Genomic DNA, 23,337 nt, shown 5'->3' with positions numbered 1-23,337 from the left:
GAGAGGCTAGTTCCGAGGCATGCCTGATAGATGTGATCTCAATAAGGAATGAAACTTTCCTGGAAAGGTAAGAGAGGGCAATGTCTCGAATGGGTTCAAAGGGAGGTCCCTGGAGCACGCTCAAAACTAGGTTAAGGTCCCACAGAAAGACGATATGGAGGAACTGATTGTGCGGCTCCCTGCAGGAACATCTTGACCTGGGAGCGGAAAGCCAGATTCCATTGGAAAAGAATAGAGAGCGCGGAGACCTGACCCTTGAGGGAACTGAGAGATAATCCGGACTCTTGGCCCGAATGTAAGAAGGCCAGGAGTGAAGGAAGAAAAAAGGACATGCGGGCTGATTGATTGACCTCGCACCACGGAAAAAAAAAAGGCTTTCCACGTGCCATTAAAAATGCGATATGAAGAGGCCTTTCTCTTCCGGAAGACCTGAGAAGAGAAACCTGCCTCTCCCAAAACTGTGGCTTCAACAGCCACGCCATTAAATTGAGAAACCAAGAATTCTGGTAGAAGAGCAAACCACGAGCTTTGGGCGATCCGGGAGGAGTTTCCAGGGGACATCTGTGAGAAGGTTAACTAACTCTACGGTACCAGGCTCTTCTGGGCCAGTCAGGAGGCACGAGGATGACTGATAATCCTTCCGCTTTGATTTTCTTGATGAGTCTGGGAATCAGAGGGAGCAGTGGAACCAGATACGGAAGGTGGAAATGGAACCAGGGAAGAACCAAGGCGTTGGATCTGATCGCCAGGGAATGGGGGGGGGGGGGGTCGCAGGACCTGGACACAAGACGAGGAACTTGTGGTTCGACAGGGACACCATGAGGTTGATGTGGGGCACACCTTCGACAGATTTGCTTGAACACTGTTGTGTTGGTAGATCACTCACTGGAGGAGAGGCCTTCACAACTTAGGAAGTCGGCGGTCCAGTTGTTCATGCCAGGGATGAGCACCGCTGGGATTGGCAGAACACACTGTTCGGCCCACGACAGAATCCGAGAGACCTCTGACATGACTGACCGGCTCAGTGTTCCGCCCTGATGGTTGATGCATGTCATAACATTGTCGGACTGGATTCGTATCGAGCGACCCGCTAGCAGGTCCTGCCAGTGAAGGAGAGTGAGGTAGGTCTGAGTTCCAGGATGGTGATGGGGAGAGAGGCCTCCCGGGATTTCCAGCGTCCTGGAACTGTGCGTCGGTGGAATACTGCCCCCTCATCCGAGGAGGCTGGCGTCTGTCATGACAATCTGCCAGTGCAGAGGAAGGAAATGATCTGCTGTGCCAAATGGAATGGAAATGATTAATAAAACAAACCCATTTCAACCTTAGGTTTCTTGCTTCTGAGCGCAGACTCATGTCTGTCTTCTAGTGACACTAAGCTAAAACTTATTGGCTTTGTGCCAGTCGGTGGGTGTACACTGCTGAGGAGGAGATAACTTGTTTTCTAGCCTAGTGTCAGCCTCCAAGCAACAGCAGCATACACCATAATTCCCTATGTCCCCCCTAATGAAGCGATAGAGAAATTGCAATTAACCCATTATTTTTTTGGGGGGGGGAGGGGGTGTTTTTATGGTGTTCATTGAGCAGCAAAAATGTCAAGGAGACAGTACAAAAAAAATAAATAAATAAATGAGAAAGTTTGGTTTGCTATTAATTTCTGAGGCCTGTAATATATTTTTTTGTTCATTTTTAGTGCCACTTACATGTTAATTAATTTTATATTTTTCATACATTTGACTTTAGTTCATTATTTATTTATTTTTTACTATTTTTTAACAGGAAATAGAAAGCGATTCTAACTTAGATTATTTTTTCAATTAATTGGGCAACCTTAAAATAGAAATGGGCTATCAGGGGAATATTTGTAAAAACTGGTTCTGATGTCAGCAGCTGATTTCAACATGTAAGTAGCGCATGACGTCACTGCCATGCGCCCTCACACGCTGAGGTCAGCTGCCGGAATATTCACTGCTCCCTGCAGCAGCTGCTCGGCGATCAAAGACAATGAATATTCACTGCTCCACACACCCATAGTCCCTCCCACCTCTAGGCACCATCTTCAGTGCATAGAAGCGGGCAGGACTATGGGCGTGGGGAGCACTGAATATTCATTCTCTTTAACAGCGGACACAGTGTTAGCTGCAGCATCCGGCTGCTACCCTCTTCTTGCCACCCAACAACAACCAAAAAAAAAAAAAAAAATTATATATATATTTTTTATTAATAAATCTATCAAGATGGAGTGGTCATATATACTAGGATGGGGACATTAGTACAGAATTGGGGGACATTACCCCTATATATGGGATGTGGAAAAGGAAGGGTGGGAGGGGAAGGGGGGAGACTATATATATATAGTACAGACCAAAAGTTTGGACACACCTTCTCATTTAAAGATTTTTCTGTATTTTCATGACCTTGAAAATTATACATTCACACTGAAGGCATCAAAACTATGAATTAACACATGTGGAGTTATATACTTAACAAAAAAGTGTGAAACAACTGAAAATATGTCTTATATTCTAGGTTCTTCAAAGTAGCCACCTTTTGCTTTGATGACTGCTTTGCACACTCTTGGCATTCTCTTGATGCGCTTCAAGAAGTAGTTACCGGAAATGTTTTTCACTTCACAGGTGTGCCCTGTCAGGTTTAATAAGTGGGATTTCTTGCCTTATAAATGGGGTTGGGACCATCAGTTGTGTTGTGCAGAAGTCTGGTGGATACACAGCTGATAGTCCTACTGAATAGACTGTTAGAATTTGTATTATGGCAAGAAAAAAGCAGCTAAGTAAAGAAAAACGAGTGGCCATCATTACTTTAAGATATGAAGGCAGTCAGTCCGAAAAATTGGGCAAACTTTGAAAGTGTCCCCAAGTGCAGTTGCAAAAACCATCAAGCGCTACAAAGAAACTGGCTCACATGAGGACCGCCCCAGGAAAGGAAGACCAAGAGTCACCTCTGCTTCTGAGGATAAGTTTATCCGAGTCACCAGCCTCAGAAATCGCAGGTTAACAGCAGCTCCGATTAGAGACCAGGTCAATGCCACACACAGTTCTAGCAGCAGACACATCTCTACAACAACTGTTAAGAGGAGACTTTGTGCAGCAGGCCTTCATGGTAAAATAGCTGCTAGGAAACCACTGCTAAGGACAGGCAACAAGCAGAAGAGACTTGTTTGGGCTAAAGAACACAAGGAATGGACTTTAGACCAGTGGAAATCTGTGCTTTGGTCTGATGAGTCCAAATTTGAGATCTTTGGTTCCAACCACTGTGTCTTTGTGCGACGCAGAAAAAATGAACGGATGGACTCTACATGCCTGGTTCCCACCGTGAAGCATGGAGGAGGAGGTGTGATGGTGTGGGGGTGCTTTGCTGGTTACACTGTTGGGGATTTATTCAAAATTGAAGGCATACTGAACCAGCATGGCTACCACAACATCTTGCAGCGGCATGCTATTCCATCTGGTTTGAGTTTAGTTGGACCATCATTTATTTTTCAACAGGACAATGACCCCAAACACACCTCCAGGCTGTGTAAGGGCTATTTGACCAAGAAGGGAAGTGATGGGGTGCTACGCCAGATGACCTGGCCTCCACAGTCACCAGACCTGAACCCAATCGAGATGGTTTGGGGTGAGCTGGACCGCAGAGTGAAGGCAAAAGGACCAACAAGTGCTAAGCATCTCTGGGAACTCCTTCAAGATTGTTGGAAGACCATTTCCAGTGACTACCTCTTGAAGCTCATCAAGAGAATGCCAAGAGTGTGCAAAGCAGTCATCAAAGCAAAAGGTGGCTACTTTGAAGAACCTAGAATATAAGACATATTTTCAGTTGTTTCACACTTTTTTGTTAAGTATATAATTCCACATGTGTTAATTCATAGCTTTGATGCGTTCAGTGTGAATGTACAATTTTCATAGTCTTATGGTCCGAAAAATACAGTATATATTAATAATGATAATAATAATAATATGGACCCCCTTTCATTTCGACATCTTCATAAGACCAGACAGCGAACATTAACTTTCGGCTGACACTTTTCTATAACTCACCTCTGGAGCAAAGTCGGCAATGTGGGTCTTTTCTTTCTCAAGTGCCGCCTGAGACACGAACATGGGGAAGTAGCAGTTCTCCACGCCTAACTTTCTTATCTCGCCATCGAAAAAATCTTTAATGGATTCCCAGATGGCAAAGGCCCATGGGCGCAGCACGTAGCACCCGCTGACGTCGTAATACTCAATCATCTCTGACTTTGTGATCACCTGGAAGACACAGAAGATATATAGTATGTGACTCTTACTGAGATGGGTACGTGCACGTCCCTGATGTGCGCCTGCCGTATGTAAGCACTGACTCTACCTGAAAATCTGTATGTGAACAGAGTATACGCCTTTCAAAAGTAATTTAAAAAGGTATTCCCACCTTAAAAAATGATGGCTATCACTAGAATATAATATAACCAGAACATCGGAGAAGAAGGGGGGCAGCAGTGATGTAGCCTGGCGTCCCCTGCACTGCCGCGACATATCACATAAGACCCCCAGACACATGCAATGGCAGATACATTCAGACTAAACCCAATGTGCACAGAGGCTTACACGCATCTACGCTGCCGTCCGGTAACGTACCTGGGAGTACCAGTCTGCAAGGTTTTCCTCCTTCTTGGTTTCCAGTCCCAGCCTAAAATAATAAAGAGCAAAAATTAATGAAAAAAAAAGAAAAAAAATAACATTTGAGGAACAAGCCTTTATGACACCAATGAGGTGGGGAACACTAGAATATCTAAATAGCTGAACTGGATTACATTATTTTAGGCTGCGGGCATCAGGAATACTGCTCCTTACAAGGGATGACAATTGTTCTTCTTACTTAAATACACGTATTTTTAGCACCCCCTAAAAAAATGCAATTAAAAATTTTACACCATTTGCTTTCTATAACCTCTGTATCGCTGGTTGCAGAATGAGTTAACTGAGGATCTGTCAGTGAGCTCATTTTAAAGGTCCAACTTTCTAACTCTTGTCTGTCTTTTTTGGAGCTCCTCTAGGCTGATTGATGACCACAGACCACATCAAAGTGGAATGTGCAGGGAAACAAGGAGCCAGAAGCTTCCCCACCTGGGTGGAGACCCCACTAAAGTAAACTTGAACTAAGATATAAGGCAGGAATATATATAGAGAAGTCAGGCCTTACCTCGTCTGTTTCTTGGGGCCCTGCCCCTCAGCGGCCTCCTTGCCCGCGTCCTTCTTTTTCTGGCCGTCTCCCTGTTTGGGCTGCTTGTTCTGCTTTTCGGACTTATTTTCTTTCTCCTTCTGCTTCTTGTCTTCTTTATGCTTCTTATCCTCCGGTGCAGTTGTTGCCGCCGATGTCTGCTCTGCTCCAGTCTGAGCCTTATACTGAGCCAGCGCCAGTACCGAGTCAAGAAGTTGCTTCACTGCAGCATCAACCACATCCTAAAGATAATCAGTCATGTCAGATCGCCAGAAAATGGATTGTAAAAAAGAAAAAGAAATTCCATTTTATTTTCCCTAGAGAAAGGCCTTTACATTCCCAGCATGTCTAGCGAATGCCACGATATATTCTGGAGGCCACTAGTGGGAGCTTACCGCTTAGTTCAATGTATAAATATATACAGAAAGCTCCCCCTAGTGGAGGCCAGAATTTGTATCACTTAAAGGAGGTTATTCTCATGTTCATAATTCGGTATTGCCGGATAGAGCTTGTAAAAACATATAAATTTGCAATTTACTGCTCGCTAGAATTTTCAACCGTTCTTGAGATATTTACACTTTTGTTTACAGCTCGTTGCCTTGGAGACCGACCACTACTGTGAGACAGTAGAGCATGTGCAGTGCTGACAAGCTCTTTATATTGACCTTGTAAGCATTGTTTAAAAGATGTCACCGGATCACTTTAGTGTACCGTTAGCTCCTAATCCTGGCCAGCTTGAGCGCACTGCTTACAAGCTAGACTGGAGTGGTGGTCGGTTTCCTAAGCAACGAGCTATAAGCAAAAGTGTAAATGTTAATATCTCAGGAACGGATACAAATTTTAAAAAGAAGCAAATTGCAAAATTGCTAGTTTTTACCACCACTATCCAACAATAGTCATCTGTGAAGATGGGAATAATCCCTTTAAATTCTATTACATACCCATACCACCCATATTAGTCAATTCTGAAGAAAGGTAGTGCACACCGTGCGATAAATTCATTGATGGCTACGACACATTAGTCTTCTTACCTTGGAAGCGCTCTCGCTCGTCAGTTTTCGGACCTGGTCCCCTTGCCTGGTGAGCGTGTTAAGCAGCTCCTCAGATGAACAAGTTGGCGGATTATTTTCTTGAGTTTTCACAGGTTGCTCTGCCGCTGCGCAGCTTGCAGGAAGTTGTCCCGGCTTGTACTCCTGCCCGGTCTTTTCTTTATATTCGGCCTTGAGAGACAGCAGGGCTTTAACCGCCTCGTCCACCTTGTCCTTAAAAAATGGAAAAGGAGATGACACACATTTATCAGCCTTGTTACTCATAACAGCCAATCACAGAACAGCTTTAATTTCATTAATGTGTTTTTAAAAATTAAAGCTGTATCGTGATTGGCTGTTGTAGGCAACAAGGCCGGTTGGAAGACATCATATCTGCGATTATTTCAACCCAATCATCTTAAATGGGCTCTCAGAGACAACCGGCATCCATATATCATGAGGAGTCGTCAGGACGTCAGAGAGCTGCTAACAAGCAGCAGACCTCTACGTGGCAGCCTCATACAGTCAATATCTTACTTTAAAGGGTTATTCCCATCTTCCTAAATGGGTATCATCAGCTAGCTCTCGTAAATACGAGCACATTTGCATTTTACTCCTATTTAAAAATTTCAGCCATTTGTGAGATATTAACACTTATTTTGTTTACAGCTCGTTGCCTTGGAGACCGACCACCGCTGATAGAACCAGCTGTAAACAAAAGAAAAAGTGCCTGTATCTCAAGAATGGCTGCAAATTTTAACAAGGAATAAATTGCAAAAGTGTTTGTTTTAACAAGCACTATCCGATAATGGCCATCTATGAAAGTGTTAATAACCCCTTTAATAGCCAGTATGACATGTAACATTACATCAGCTGGCAGAGCTAGTGGCATCTTCTCCTCAGCAAAATGATACGGGAACACTGCACACAAAACATGCAGGATCTTACGGCAAACGACCACAAACTATTTTACCTTTGGAGCCTTTTCGGATTTAAGCTTGCGGACGAGCTCCCCCTGCTGCGAAACCTCGTTGTATAGGGCGATGCCGTCACGGGGGGCTGTGTGATTGAAGATTGTTGGGGGAGTGGATGTGCTAGAAGAAGGCTGAGGAGGACCCCCAGGCTTGTATTCCTGACCGCTCTGCTGCTTGTAATCAGCTTTAAGGTTCAGGAGGCTTTTCACTGCGGCGTCAATCTCCTCCTAAATGCAAAAGAGAGAACGATGGAAGAAGCAAAGAACAAAGCAAGATCATCTGATGACAGAAGAGACATTGCACAGAAATCTCCAATGTGTTCTATAGTGGCGGAAGATCCCAACGCCGGGGCCTGCGGTAATATACAAAGAGTTACATCCCAACAAGACACGATATGGAGAAAGGGATCGGAGCACACGACTTCATGGGTTACGCCGCCCGGCGCCTTCCTTCCCCCCGGGGGGTTACGCCATCCGGCGCCCGGCGCCTTCCCCCCGGGAAGTGTTACGCCATCCGGCACCCGTCGCGCTTTCCGGGGGTTACGGCCTCCGTTGCCTTCCTCCCGGGGGGTTACGGCATCCGTTGCCTTCCTCCCGGGGGGTTACGGCATCCGGCACCCATCACGCTTCCCCCTGGGGGTTAAGGTATCCGGCACCCGTCGCCTTCCCCCTGGGGGTTACGCCATCCGTCACCCGTCGCGCTTTCCGGGGGTTACGGCCTCCGTTGCCTTCCCCCCGGGGGGTTACGCCATCCAGCACCAGTCACGCTTCCCGAGGGTTACGGCATCCGGCACCAGTCACCTTCCCCCTGGGGGTTACGGCATCCGGCACCCGTCGCTTTCCCCCCGGGGGTTACGGCATCCGGCACCCGTCGCCTTCCCCCCGGGGGTTACGGCATCCGGCACCCGTCGCCTTCCCCCCGGGGGTTACGGCATCCGGCACCCGTCGCCTTCCCCCCGGGGGTCACGGCATCCGGGACCAATTACCCCCCCCCTCCCGGGGGTTACGGCATCCATCGCCTTCCCCCCGGGGGTTACGAAATCCGGCTCCCATCACCTTCCCCCCCGGGGTTTACGGCATCCGAACATAAATACATGGTTGGGGGAGTTTAGTGGAAGTGATCCAGTGGTCAGATATTTATTAGCACCCTACTAATGTTGGCCTAAGTATGGCTGCTTCACCCACACAACCGTCAGCAAGTGAAATGTCCGTCCTGTAAGAGACTGATCTAAAGGTTCCCAGCCGGCCTCAGATATGTAAAGCTTATTGGTCATGTCTGCAGTTATGTATAGAGCCAGGACACAGAGGCAAAGCATCTACACGTAGAACAGAAGAGCAGCCGCAGCTCCTACCTTGGAAGCCTTCTTGCTTTTTAGCTGTCGGACCACCTCTCCTTGCTCAGAGACCCTGCTGTATAATAGGATGATGTTGGAGCTTGGAGGACTGGAGGGAGCAGGAGGTGGGGGGCCGCTGGCCGGGGCTGCGGGAGGGACGCCTGCCTTGTACTCTTGCCCAGTTATTTGCTTATATTGTGTTTTCAGCTCTAATAAACCTTTCACGGCCGCTTCTACCTGATGCTTTAGAGCGAAGAAGAGAAGGAGCAGTGCAGACACCAAACAGAAGGGAAAAAAAAAGTTTAGGAAAGTTGTGAAAGAAGCTGGAGAAATCCCTGCAATTGGCAAAGATAAAAGGGCTCCTCGGTGCCACCGCTGCCTTCCACATCAGTAGACTGGCAGATTTCGTGAACGTATCTGACCTCACCATCACCAATGATGCTACAGAGAGGGGCGCTGGAGGATCCCCTTTAAGACACCAAGTAATTTACATAAAGAGGAGTAGAAGGGGGTCTTCTGGGGACTTTTCAAAAGTAGTCACAGGATAGAGAAGGTTCTAAAACAAGGAAACAAGCATTACTGACCCCTTATAGTGTCTCGACCATCCTTCACATGACCACTGCATGTGATCGACAAGGCCACTGACTGGCTGCAGTGGTCACGTGAGTGATGGGTAGCCTGTCATTACCTTCGGTATTAGAAGGGTTGTCCTGCACTGGACTCTTTGGAATTCTTTTTTTTTTCCCTCCCCCTTTTTTTTTGGGGTTAATATTAAGTTAAGAGTAAGTAAAGGTCATTTCTGCATTTTCTACCATTCTTTGCTCTTGGCCCAATTTTATAAAATCCCTTATTTTTGGAGACCCTTAAAAGGATCCCGATAACATCCTTGTGTAAAGCCATAGAGGGGTTCGTCCACTATATTAAAACACTTTCTAAAAGGATCTTTTTTCAACTTGGGATAAAACTCCCATGAAATGGTCGATGTCGACCAGTATAATAATAATTTTTATTTTTATAGCGTCAACATATTCCGCAGCACTTTACAAATTTATACAGAATAAACAATAGTCGGCGAAACAATTGATTGTGAGTGTCAACCAATGTCCAAAACACAGGTTGGGCATGTTGGATTTTTTCGGTCAATGACTGGGTACAGCTTTCACATTCTGCCTAAGCAAGAAGAGAGATTGTGCCTTGTAGCTCAGACGGCGGACACTGATTGGCTGCAGTGGACATATGATGCTGTCCATCAGAGAAAAAAAAAAAGCCAGGAGATTGGAAAGGGGATACAGTGCGGAGAAGCGACGTCAGTCTGGGAGGCATCAATAATTTTTTTCCCACCACCCTTCACCCATTTTGAATGTGTTTTAAAGTCGTGGACGATCCCTTTAAAAGAGTGGGGGAAAAAAGGCCAAAAAGCAGCAAAGCAAGATTGGCCTCTCAGGACTTGAGGAAAGATTGAGAACAACTCTCGGCGAGCTGGGTGCCTGGCGTGAACGGCTCCTTTTCGCCTTACCTTTGGCGCCTTCTCAGCCTTTAGCCGACGCACCGTCTCCCCTTGTTCGGACACCCGGTCATAAGTGGCTTTGGCGTCACCACCACAAGCGGGGATGCTCTGTGATGGAGGCACGTTTCCAGGTTTATAGTCCTGACCAGTCGCCTGCTTATATTCAGCTTTAAGTGACAGGAGAGCTTTAACGGCCGCGTCGATTTCAGCTTTTTCGGCTTTCTTGGTTTTGAGATCCCGGACGAGGTCTCCCTGAGCTGTAACCTTGTTGTAGAGAACAGAGGGGTCTGCTGCTGCTGCTGCTGACACGGGGGCATCATTCACCGCGGCTTCGGTGGGTTTTGCCTTTGTCTGTGAAGGAAATAAGTGACAAATTAAGAGACGTTGTACTTATAGGGGGTCCAGAAACTGAGACACTGATTGTATCCATAGAACAGGATTGATCGGGGGGTACAGCTGTAGTACCCCCTATCAATCTGACATTGATGACCCATTAGGTCATGTCTGTATATGTCCTGGACAACCCCCTTTAAAATTTATCTTAGGGCTCATGATTGCAAAATGCCCTGGGTATGGCATTTGGCCTGTAGTCATTTCTCTATGGTTTAACATGTTAAAAATAAGTGTTTAGATGTGTCCCTAATAAAAAAAAATATTATACAACTTATTATTGTACTTCTATTATCACAGGACCCCCGATTTTCAGCTATCAACCTCAAGTGGATCCGCCGAACCCACAACCAGAGGACATATCTGATGTTCAGGTCACCTGGGCAACCAGAAGCAAATTATAAAGTTGTATAACTTACTATATTAAAGCACATTAGCATCATTTTGCTTAATTGGACTATCCTTTTAAAATAACCACATGTTCCAAACTCCTTTTTAAGGGGAGATCTAAAAAGTATTTTATGTTCTTCTCAGATATATATATATATATATATATATTGTCGGGGAAAAAGAGAATATATATATTTGTAACTTTTATATTCTTGTAACTTTTATACGCTTTTTTGCTAATGTACTAACCACCATTTTGTGTCATATAACAATAAGCTTTCCTTGCTACGTAATACTCAAATCGAAACTTAAACTAAGACATTTCCAGTGTTGCCAGGACTTATTTCAGAGAAACGAAACAAGATTATAAGCTGACGGCTGCAATATCTGCCCAGAGACTGAGATAAGGAGATGTGGACCAATCAGGAGTGGCCAGACACTGGACTTTCATGGTTTACCCCGCCCCGGACAACCCCTTTTCCCTCCCATTATGTAGTGTATTTAGATTTGTGTATGTAAAAATAAAGGCAGAACATTGCTGAGGACGTTGACTGTAGTAGTCTTCTGAGCATGCTCTGAGCTTGAACCAGCTTGTTGTCTGACTCATTCTTTGAATGGTTGACCCATGCTCATAGTTTGAATTTGGAGTGACTGGAGGACGAGTGGAATGTCATCACGACCCCCACAAATGGCGCCCAACGTGGGGCGTGGCTAGCGGTACGCCGCCCTCCCGGACCCATATTGCTGACTTCCCTGGTGGTGACCGCGGTGGCTGAATTTGAGGCCTGATCAACCTCCATCGAACACGGTAAGTTGAGATGTATTTTATATGTCTCACTTGCCTGTGTGTCAGCCGCAGCGGTTTCTGTGGGATTGTCAGGTTGGATCTGGGTGGGTGACCGGTCGAGTGGTGAGACCTTGGGCGTCCCGCACCACGTCCTGAACCAGCAAGTGTTAAACCGAGTGACGTCGCATGCCTGCGCGTGCTCGTGTGCACACCACCTCCTCCTCCCCCGGTCACTGTACTTTTCTTAGATAGCTGCCTCCCGTAACTGATAGTCGAAGTTTCAAAGCATTCCTGAATTGTAGTGTAAGGTGTTGTGCTGTCAGAATCTGTGACGAATTGAGGAGTATTCTTCGTCTAATACAGAGACTGCTGTAAAGTCAAGGTTAGGAAACAGTGTATTGAGAGGTGTACTCTACACTGACGGGTGGTGCCGTAGTAGGAAAGAAGACGAATTGAGAGGTGCTCTTCGTCTTATACAGAGAAACCTCATAAGGAGGGGTTCTGCTGTCAGGGTGCCGTGGTGAGTCGTACTGTAAAGTCGCCATTCAAGGTTAGGGAAGGGACAGATTGAGAGGTTACTCTCTGTCTTATCAGTGTATTGAGAGGTGTACTCTACACTGACGAGTGGCGACCTGTCGGCTGCACCAGTGATCTGAGTCGCGACAGATCATTGCATTCTATAAGAAAATGTTGTGTATATTCAAATTTGAAAGATCTCGTAAGTTGCGGAATGCTGCTGTAGGAGTTAAGCCAATTAGTGGAGTTACGGGAAGGCAAGAAGAATGTTAGGAATTTGTATAACATGATAAGCTTATCCAGTACAGGCAGGCTTTAGTCTTCAGTTTGGAAAGAATGTGTTACACAGAAGTTGGGAAAGTTGGGTGACGACTTTTGCATCAGGCTCAGGCACATCTTAGAGTAGATGGTGCAGGGGGGAACAGAGAATGCCGAGCCTTTGTTCGGATACATGAAAGCTGCAGATTGTGATTTGTTATGTGCCCTCAAATTGGCCGTAACCCCGTTGATGCCTGTTACTACACCTTTCCCTGCCCCCAAGAACAATCCCACCCCCACTCCCACCTCCTCCCTCCAACGGCCATCTTACTACACCTTTTCCTGCCTCCAAGAATAATCCCACTTCCATTTTAACTCCTCCCTCCCACGGCCATCTTGCTACACCTCTTACTTGTTGTGGGAGGCCCGGAAAGCCCCAATCCAGCCTATATCCACTACTAGATCCGTCCGGTGCATATTACCAGCCACCAGCACAGGTGGAAAAGCCCGTAGTCCCAGAGTACCCATCTGAAACTAATGTGATACCCTCTGCTCCAGTCCACGATGCTGAGACGCTTCCCCTGTTTCCTATGGGAGTCACCCACAACCCTGGGGATATCCTCCTCAACCCCCCCCAGAATTTCAGGCCAGACTGCTCTCCCTCCGCCAACATACTGTTACTCAAGACGATACGGAGCCAGATGAGGGATGGGCTCAAGATACTCCAGCCCCCCCCCCCTTTACCCCATACGTTTCCTATGGCATCCTCCGCCCCACATTCATTGCCCATACTCCGGCCCTTGCTCCAAGCAACTGCTGAAAGAGCACCACCCCCCCAGCCCCTCAGAAGTCTGGGACCCCTGCCGCTCCCGGAACCTAGTAGACCCATCAGGACGCCCTGTCACTCTGTCAATAGGCTATGGTGACATCCTTACACATCGGGTGGGGGCCATAGTCAACCCTGCAAACACCTGTATGAGCCATGCTGGAGGATTGGTTCGTAAAATTGCCCTTGCTGCTGGTTCTACTCTGGCTGCAGAATGCCAGGCTCACTTAGCCGAAAACGGAGAGCTTTCAAAAGGCTATGGATTCCACAAAAGCAGGACCCCTTAGTACGTATGAATCCGGCCTAGAATACATGAAACAGTTAAAAGTCTGGGCTCAGGATCGCTTGTCAGATCAAGCTGGGTCTGTACAAGATGTTCAAAAAGACCCTGATGAATCTGTGGAAAGATATGCTGCAAGACTCAGCATGCATTTTGAGGATCTTGGATACAGTCCTCACGTCAAGACGCAGGCCGCCCTGTTGGTTCAGGCCCTAATAGATGGCCTACAAGACGCTCTCAGAGATGAAGTCCTGAGAGTACGGCCCGAGATTCGTTCTTCTTCTTTCAACGACGCGGTGGATATCGTTAAAGCTTTCCAAAAATCAATGCTAAAAATGGAAAAGGATACTAAGCCAAAGAAGAAAACCGCTCCTGCCATGGTATATCAAGCTCAAGAAAGCTACCCACCCCCTCCCTGGCAACCAACATAGAATCAAGTGGGTAATGGTTAAAGGCACAGGTGATGATACTCCTCCCACATATAGAAGACAAGACAGAAGAGATGACAAGGGATCATCTAGAAACAGAAGACAACCTCGTGATTCTGAAGGATGAATGTTATGTTGGGAGTGTGGTAGCCTTGACCACATCCTCAGAGACTGTCACTTTACAGGTGAACCATCAACCACTGGAGTTCCTGGTGGACACTGGGGCGGCCACATCTGTCATTTCCTCTGCACAGCTCCCTCCTTCTGTATCCCTATCACCGGATACCCTCACCTGTGTTGGGGTGGAAGGCCAACATATTTCCTCTCCACTCACAGTCCCTGTGTCTGCAGGACCGTTCACCGGAGTACTCACAAGATTCTTGGTCTCTGAAACTTGTCCTGTCAATCTGTTGGGAACCAATCTCTTAGAGCGGATGAAGGCAATAATTACCTTCGGAAACCATGGTATGGAGCTTCTTTTGCGGGACCCTCATTCCGAACAAGGGACTGAAGACCGCTGTGTTCTTAAAGCCTTCCCTCTCATGATGATGACCATACAACCTAACTCTCTGTGGTCCAGTGGGCCAGAGGACGTCGGCCTCCTGCAGGTTCCCCCGGTCCGAGTACACCTCAAGCCTGGACACAGGTATCCACGGTTGCCACAATACCCCCTCAAGGCTGCACAAGAACAACACTTGGGTACCCAAATCGTTTCCCTCCTGGAATCAGGAGTCCTTGTCAGATGTGTATCTCCATGCAATACACCCCTCTTTCCTGTAAAAAGGAAAACCGCTCCAGGAGAGCCTCCAAAATACCGGTTGGTTCAGGATCTCAGAGCCGTCAATGCAGCTACCATTTTAGAAACTCCAGTGGTACCCAACCCAAACACCCTCTTGTCTCAGCTGCCTCCAACGGCCACTTTGTTTACGGTGTTAGATCTGGCCAACGCCTTCTTCAGTATACCCTTACATGAAGATTCGTGGTTTCTTTTTGTTTTCACCTTTCAAAGAGCCCAGAACTCTCCTAACCAATTCACTCATTCTATAAAGTCTATTCTGGAGCCATGGGTTCAAGAGAACCCTCAGGTCACCCTTCTACAGTATGTGGATGATCTTTTACTCTGTGGCACTGAAGAAAATTTGCCAGAGATGTCAGTATCCCTTCTCTGGTTTCTTCACTCAGCTAACTGTAAAGTCTCGAAAGGCGAAGTCCAATGGTGTCTGCCCAAGGTCATTTTCCTCGGACATTGTATATCACAAGGTGCTAGACATCTGACTGAAGAAAGAAAACAAGCCATCATGGATATCACCTTCCCAACCACCTACTCCGCTATGCAGACTTTCCTTGGCCTCATCACTTACTGCAGGCAATGGATCCCTGATGCCTCAAAGCTCATGCAACCTCTGTACGACTGTCTCAAGAATGAAGGCTCAGTTTGGTTTCATGCTGAAGATCCACGTGTTTCTCATCAACACAGACTATGTTTTGACCGCCTTAAACAGGCTGTTGTCTCTGCCCCGGCCTTGGGCTTACCGGACTATACTCAGCCATTTCACCTTTTTGTCTCGGAATCGGAAGGTCATGCCTCTGGAATTCTAGCACAACGCTATTATCATAAGTATTGGCCTTTGGGCTACTACTCAGCCCGCCTGGACCCTGTCGCCCGAACTGCCCCCACGTGCCTTAAGGCGGTCCACGCTGCTCACATCCTTTTTGACAAGTCAGCTGATATCGTCCTTGGACATGATCTAGTTATACAGGCCGGCCATGATCTCTCAGCTGTTCTGCAACAAACATCTCCGAAACATCTAACCAACCAAAGACACCTGCGGCTGCAGTGTTCCCTATTGTTGCCCTCCAATATAACATTTACCAGATGTCTGACTATCAATCCTGCCACTTTGCTTCCACCTTCTAGGGGGGAAGGTGAAGAGGGTGAAGATCCATTGGTGGAACCTCATGATTGTATAAAAATTTTGCAGGAAGAGACTTCTGCTCCAGAGAATATGGTGGCACATCCGCTCGCAGACCCTGCCTTGCACCTATGGACTGATGGATCCCGTTTCGCAGACCCTCAAGGGAGGTTCCACACGGGATATGCTGTCACAACAGACCTAACAGTCCTCGAGGCTGAAGCTCTACCACCATACATGTCTGCACAAGAAGCTGAACTTGTGGCTCTCACAGAGGCCTGCCACCTGGCAGCAGGAACAAAGGCGAATATGTATATACCGATTCCAGGTATGGACATGGAATTTGCAATGATTCTGGACTCTTGTGGAAGTCTAGAGGATTCATCACAGCTGCAGGTACACCAGTGAAACATGTCTCATGGATTAAGGCCCTAATGAAGGCCCTGGAACTACCCATTTAGGTTGCTGTTATGAAGGTCAAGGCTCATGGAAGACTAGAATCCAGAGAAGCCAGGGGCAATCACCTAGCTGACCAAGCAGCCAAGACTGCAGCAGTGGAGAATGTGTCATCAAAGTGGCAGGAAAAGGAAGAAGAGATGGGAGAGACTCTGCAAACCGTAGCTGTGGCGCTCACTAGAGCAAGAGCCAAGGAACAGCCGGCGGAAGACCATACAAGTCCAGCGGAGACACGAATGGAATCCAGGGGGGTCAGGATGCCTGAAGAAAAATTGTGTGAGGAACAAAGGGAGACCCCCACTGAAGAAGTCAAGCAATGGAAAGCGGCAGGAGCCGTGCTGGCAGGTCGCAAAGATTCAAAGGTCAACTCGACTCTTTACCAAGTGGATGGGAAGCCTTGCTTGCCTAGACGCATGTACTCAGCTGCGGCAGCATGGGCTCACGGGCCTACACACAGAGGAAAGAATCAAGCCTTGGCATGTATCAAGAAACTGTACTTTGCACCCGGAATCTCTTCCACTGTGACTGCGTACTCAAAATCCTGCTCTGTCTGCGCTACCTGCAACCCAACGTGTACGGCACGGGTCCCTCTCCAACACCTGGCTAAACCAGACTACCCTTGGCAGAGAATACAAGTCGACCATATCCAAATGTCTAAAGCAAGAAAATAGGAGTACGTTTTGGTAGCCGTGGATATGTTCTCAGCCTGGCCCGAGGCCTACCCGGTTGTCAACATGACTGCTAAAGTCACAGCCAAGAAACTGATCACCGAAATTGCCTGCAGATTTGGAGTTCCCCAAGTCATAGAATCGGACCAAGGACCAGCTTTCACAGCAAATATCTACGAAGAACTCTGGAACATGTTGGGAACAGATTTGGGCCTCCACACTCCATACAATCCTGCCAGTTCAGGCAAAGTGGAAAGAATGAATTCCACACTCAAGACCCAGCTCTTGAAAATGACCTAAGATCATCCCCTCCCCTGGCCCGACCTACTCCCCATAGTATTGTATCATATCACACACACTCCTCAGGCCAAACATGGGCTGACTCCCTATAAAATTTTGTTTAGGACCCCACCCAAGATAGGAGAGATTAGGCCCCAAGAGTTGTCTGAAACACATGATAGAGTGGTAAAATTTGTGATTGTTTTGTCTAGAGAATTGACTAACACCCGCTCTCCAGTATCTGCTTCTCTCCCAGAATCTACAGGTGATGCAGTACATGATTTCACCCCAGGCGATCTAGTGTATGTGAAGAAGTTTGTCTGGAAAGACTGCCTCCAGCCGCGGTTCGAGGGACCGTACACTGTGCTTCTCACCACCCTGACGGCTCTGAAGCTTGAGGGCAGGAGCACCTGGATTCACACCTCCCACTGCAAGAGAGACAGAACGAGTCTATAAAAGATGACTACCTTCTTCTATATCCTTTCCATATGTTTACTGTCTGTCCCAGGGTGGACAGCTACCACACAGGGGTAGATATCTCCTTCTTCTCAAGTTGGTTGGGAGGGCTCAAGGGATTTTTCCAACAAGTTTGTCTAGTAATGGGAGGTCTACTAGTATTGGGCCTGGTGGTCCTGTGCTGCATAGTCCCCTTATATAGAGAAATACACTCCTTTGAACAAGTCTGACCAGACCCCCCCATAACAAAGTCCAATTGAAAGATTCAGTTTAGGATCAGTTGGGAGAACTCCATGTGTCATCCAGGATAGGGCTCGATTGTCTGGGGGCGTCCCATAAGGGGGCAGCTTCTAAGATGATTGGGTGAAGAAATCCACCTCCCCTCTCCCCACACATGGACAGTCTCAAAGGCCCCGAAGCAAAGGAAAGCTTAGTGTTTAGGGGGGAATGTCGGGGAAAAAGAGAATATATATATTTGTAACTTTTATATTCTTGTAACTTTTATACGCTTTTTTGCTAATGTACTAACCACCATTTTGTGTCATATAACAATAAGCTTTCCTTGCTACGTAATACTCAAATCGAAACTTAAACTAAGACATTTCCAGTGTTGCCAGGACTTATTTCAGAGAAACGAAACAAGATTATAAGCTGACGGCTGCAATATCTGCCCAGAGACTGAGATAAGGAGATGTGGACCAATCAGGAGTGGCCAGACACTGGACTTTCATGGTTTACCCCGCCCCGGACAACCCCTTTTCCCTCCCATTATGTAGTGTATTTAGATTTGTGTATGTAAAAATAAAGGCAGAACATTGCTGAGGACGTTGACTGTAGTAGTCTTCTGAGCATGCTCTGAGCTTGAACCAGCTTGTTGTCTGACTCATTCTTTGAATGGTTGACCCATGCTCATAGTTTGAATTTGGAGTGACTGGAGGACGAGTGGAATGTCATCACGACCCCCACAAAATATATATATATATATATATATATATATATATATATATATATATATATATATATATATATATATATATATATATATATATATATATCCTGTAGAAGACATTACACCATAAGTTTGATTGTAGGGTCAAGTCCACTAAGGGGTCTAATTAAAAATGGTAAAAAAAAAAAAAAAAAAAAAAAAAAAAAAGTAATATTTTAAATATATATATATATATATATTATATATTTAGAGCACCCCAAATTTCTCATAATACAAATACAGAAATCTAAAATAAAAAAATAACATTTGGTATTATCAAGTGCGTAACTGTCCAAATTTATAGAATATGAAAAATATTTTCATTTCTTTAAATAAAAAAACTATATAAACTTGAAATTTTTAAAGTTATCGGGTTATTTTCACCAAAAAGTGAACATTGTAAAAATAAATCTAAAAAAAAAAAGCAAACAATGGCAGAAATGTTTTTTGGGTTTTGTATTTTTTTTCCTTCGTTGTTTATTCTGCCGCACTTGGAATTTTTTTCCTATTTCTCAGTGCATTATATTGTAAAGTGAATTGTGTTATTCAAAACTGCAATAGGTCCTGCTAAAAAAAAAAAAAAAAAAAAGTCATCATGAGTATGCAGACAGAAAAATAAAGAGTTAAAAAGTTATGGTTCTTGGAAGAAGAAGGAGGAAAAAAACAGAAGCGCAAAAAAAAAAAGGGGGCTTCTCCAAGACATTAAAAATGGGTTTCCTAAATGGAGCATTTCATCACCTAGTCTTCCACTTACTTCTTTCTTGACACCGGCGGATTTCGTTTTCTCCTTGGAGCCAGACGTTGGCATCTCCTTGGTGTGCCCGTCTGGGATGTAGATCAGGACACACGGAGCCTCCTTGCAGCTGTTGGGGCTGAGAGACGTAAAAGACGAGTCAATAAGAGAAAGGTCTGGGAATTGTTAACAGAAAAGTGGAAAATTAAATTAAATCATATATGACGACTACCAATTTCTGCACATCCAAGATTAGGGGGGTCATTAAAAAACCAAACATGTCTGGTTCCAATCAATGGATTATTTCTCACCTGATGGGCTCATACGTCTCATCACAAATATAAAAGCCCCTCCGCTGCAGCTGGATGATGTCTCCTTTGTTCAGGGTCTTCAGACAGGGGTCTCCGAGCATCACTTCTTCTTGCTGAAAAGGAACACAATGTAATCAGTGAGAACACAAGTGGACCTTTACCAAAAAAAAGAGGATTTTGGGTACTCGCTGTAAAATCTCTTTCTTGGAGCCTTTGTTGGGGGGACGGTTCCCAGTGTTCACAGTTTTAATAGGTATTAATTGCAACCCAATATTTACAATACTGGGCATCTCAGCGAATGGGAGGGGTAGAACATCGACGTGATTGACATCTCCGCCATAGTCCAATGTCGGGAGACAGTTAGCATTGTGAAAGTCATTTCACAGATATATACGGGTGGGCTTTTCCTTACGAAAACATACCATGGACATATGTCTCGGGGTTCTTCCAACAATCAACTGATTAAAAGGAGCTGTCCCCTTTTCTGAAAACTTTTGTAAAGTTCATTGTAAAACAAAAAAAAACAACAAAAAATACAAACTGAACCCTAATCATCCACCCCGGGTCCAGTGCAAAGTCTCTGCCGCCCCTCCACCCCATCTCCATTACTCCATTATTTGGCTGCAGCAATTACATCACGTCGACATCGCTGCAGCCAATCGGTGAGCGCAGAGGTTCACACCGTCTACACGGCAAAGATGCGGTGCTCAGAGATTGGCTGCAGTGATGTCGACGTGGCCAAATACTGGAGACGAGGGCAGTCGAAAGTAGACGAGTGCCGTACCCTGCAGTCCCACAGATGATGGATGGAGCAGAGGTCGGGCATGTGCGCCTATCCTACACTAAGTGGCGAGTCGGTTCGCTATCAATCAGTAAGTTATTCTCTATCCTATGGATACGACAGAACTTTAGATTCTGGGGATACCCCTTTATTCTCCCATATTGAGACCCGCCATTAAAATGTACATAAAAACTATTTTTTTTTTAACGCTCAGTAATAAGTGTTTTGTGGCCAGGACGGTCGAGGTCACCTTGCTGCTCCTGTTAATGTACTGTTTGAAGTCTTCTTCTTTCCCCAGGACGGGTTTTGTGATCAGATGGTCGTAGTTGACGCAAATTGTTGGGATTATTGGCGCTTTAGGCGTGTCGGCCAGCCACGTTATCTTGGTGGTTTTCTTGTAGTCTTTGTTTTCCAAGCTGAGTTGGGCATCGAGAGACGTTATCTTCCCACTGGAGTCTCTACAGAGGAGAAACTGGACGGTCAAGGTCTAAATTAACAGTACCCAAAGCAGAATTAAATGAGGCCTCCGACGTATGAACGTGCGGCTCTCTGGCGGGTTTGTGTTAGGGTACATCTGCACATGGCTTTGACCTTTGCGCGACGGCAAAAATCAGCACAAAACGGAGCAGATTTCGTTGCAGATACGCAGCGGACTTGCAGTAGATTTCACCCTTTGTGAAGCAAAATTTACACGAGTGGATGCAATTTTGTAAAATCTCATCTACAATGTTAGTACTATCCTCCTTAAGGAAAAAAAAAAGGGAGTACAGAAAATTTACGCCATACAAGTACTGTGTACCTATAACTTTAACAGGGACAGGTATCCATCTGAATGGCCGCCATATAACGCTAGATTTCCCAAGTCTGGCTAACCACAGGTGCCATCTTCAAGATCCTATCCCAATATGTAGTTGGTGTAATAATAACAACATTAGCAAATGCTTCCAATTAGAAATGTAGTATGGTTTTTCTGATTCACTAAGTCGCTTACCCTATGTGCAGGGCATTACAGTAGCTAAGGTATCCATGGTTACAACCACTGACATAGTGACAGTTAGTTGCTAGTGGTCGTAACCATGGATATCTGAGCTACTGCAATGCCTGCACATGGGGTAAGTGACATAGAAATGTAGAAAGGCTTTGTGAACCCAATGTGAAGGGCATTGCAGTGACTTAGATGGTTACAACCACTAGCAACTATCTAAGCTACAGCAATGCCCTTCACATGGGGATAACTGACATCAATTATCAGGAGAACTATACTACATTTCTATGTCACTTATCCCATGTGAAGGGCATTGTAGTAGATTACATATCCATGGTTACAACCATTAGCAACTAACTGTCACTATATGAGTGGTTGTAACCATGGATAACTTGGCTACTGTAAGGCCCTGCACATGGGGTTAGCGACTTAGCGAATCAGAAGAACTATACAAATTTTTTAATTGGTGGCACCGTATTTTTCGGACTATAAGACGCACCTAGGTTTTAGAGGAGGAAAATAAAAAAATTAAAATTTAAGCAAAAATGTCAAGGTCATTATGCACTTTTAAGGGGGAGGGGGTCTTCTGCTGACACTGGTATAGGGGTAATGTCCTCCAATTCTAACAATATCCCCCATCCAGATATATATATCGCCCCCCTTCCTTTTATATGTGGTCCCCATCCCCATCCTGGTATGCATGGCACCCCTCATCCCTGTCCTGGTATGCATGGCGCCCCTCATCCCTATCCTGGTATGCATGGCGCCCCTCATCCCTATCCTGGTATGCATGGCGCCCCTCATCCCTATCCTGGTATGCATGGCGCCCCTCATCCCTATCCTGGTATGCATGGCGCCCCTCATCCCTATCCTGGTATGCATGGCGCCCCTCATCCCTATCCTGGTATGCATGGCGCCCCTCATCCCTATCCTGGTATGCATGGCGCCCCTCATCCCTATCCTGGTATGCATGGCGCCCCTCATCCCTATCCTGGTATGCATGGCGCCCCTCGTCCCTATCCTGGTATGCATGGCGCCCCTCGTCCCTATCCTGGTATGCATGGCGCCCCTCGTCCCTGTCCTGGTATGCATGGCGCCCCTCGTCCCTGTCCTGGTATGCATGGCGCCCCTCGTCCCTGTCCTGGTATGCATGGCGCCCCTCGTCCCTGTCCTGGTATGCATGGCGCCCCTCGTCCCTGTCCTGGTATGCATGGCGCCCCTCGTCCCTGTCCTGGTATGCATGGCACCCCTCGTCCCTGTCCTGGTTTGCAGGCACCCCTAGTCCCTGTCCTGGTTTGCAGGCACCCCTAGTCCCTGTCCTGGTTTGCAGGCACCCCTAATCCCTGTCCTGATTTGCAGGCACCCCTAATCCCTGTCCTGATTTGCAGGCACCCCTAATCCCTGTCCTGGTTTGCAGGCACCCCTAACCCCTGTCCTGGTTTGCAGGCACCCCTAACCCCTGTCCTGGTTTGCAGGCACCCCTAACCCCTGTCCTGGTTTGCAGGCACCCCTAACCCCTGTCCTGGTTTGCAGGCACCCCTAACCCCTGTCCTGGTTTGCAGGCACCCCTAACCCCTGTCCTGGTTTGCAGGCACCCCTAACCCCTGTCCTGGTTTGCAGGCACCCCTAACCCCTGTCCTGGTTTGCAGGCACCCCTAACCCCTGTCCTGGTTTGCAGGCACCCCTAACCCCTGTCCTGGTTTGCAGGCACCCCTAACCCCTGTCCTGGTTTGCAGGCACCCCTAACCCCTGTCCTGGTTTGCAGGCACCCCTAACCCCTGTCCTGGTTTGCAGGCACCCCTAACCCCTGTCCTGGTTTGCAGGCACCCCTAACCCCTG

General features: G+C 46.6%; 1 protein-coding gene across 4 annotated transcripts in view; it reads right to left on the bottom strand.

Annotated features, from left to right (window-relative positions):
* Positions 1-23,337, bottom strand: part of EPRS1 (glutamyl-prolyl-tRNA synthetase 1) — a 79,105-nt gene that overhangs the window by 30,016 nt on the left and 25,752 nt on the right. For 2 of the 4 annotated variants that reach the window (XM_073671916.1, XM_073671918.1), the window contains 10 exons: positions 20,764-20,971; positions 19,733-19,845; positions 19,443-19,560; positions 10,063-10,404; positions 8,565-8,789; positions 7,213-7,440; positions 6,243-6,473; positions 5,194-5,453; positions 4,629-4,680; positions 4,053-4,262 (listed from right to left, as the gene is read on the bottom strand). In XM_073671916.1, coding sequence (XP_073528017.1) covers positions 4,053-4,262; positions 4,629-4,680; positions 5,194-5,453; positions 6,243-6,473; positions 7,213-7,440; positions 8,565-8,789; positions 10,063-10,404; positions 19,443-19,560; positions 19,733-19,845; positions 20,764-20,971 — 1,987 coding nt within the window. The remainder of the gene's footprint in view (positions 1-4,052; positions 4,263-4,628; positions 4,681-5,193; positions 5,454-6,242; positions 6,474-7,212; positions 7,441-8,564; positions 8,790-10,062; positions 10,405-19,442; positions 19,561-19,732; positions 19,846-20,763; positions 20,972-23,337) is intronic. The other 2 variants (XM_073671919.1, XM_073671920.1) reach the window with 1 other exon arrangement.

The sequence above is a fragment of the Phyllobates terribilis genome, unplaced genomic scaffold (genome assembly GCF_046119375.1).
Source record: "Phyllobates terribilis strain yellow unplaced genomic scaffold, ASM4611937v1 Scaffold_3__8_contigs__length_932513732, whole genome shotgun sequence".
NCBI lineage: Eukaryota > Metazoa > Chordata > Amphibia > Anura > Dendrobatidae > Phyllobates > Phyllobates terribilis.
The sequence above is the reverse complement of the archived record's forward strand: the minus strand, read 5'-3'. Positions and strand labels throughout refer to the sequence as shown.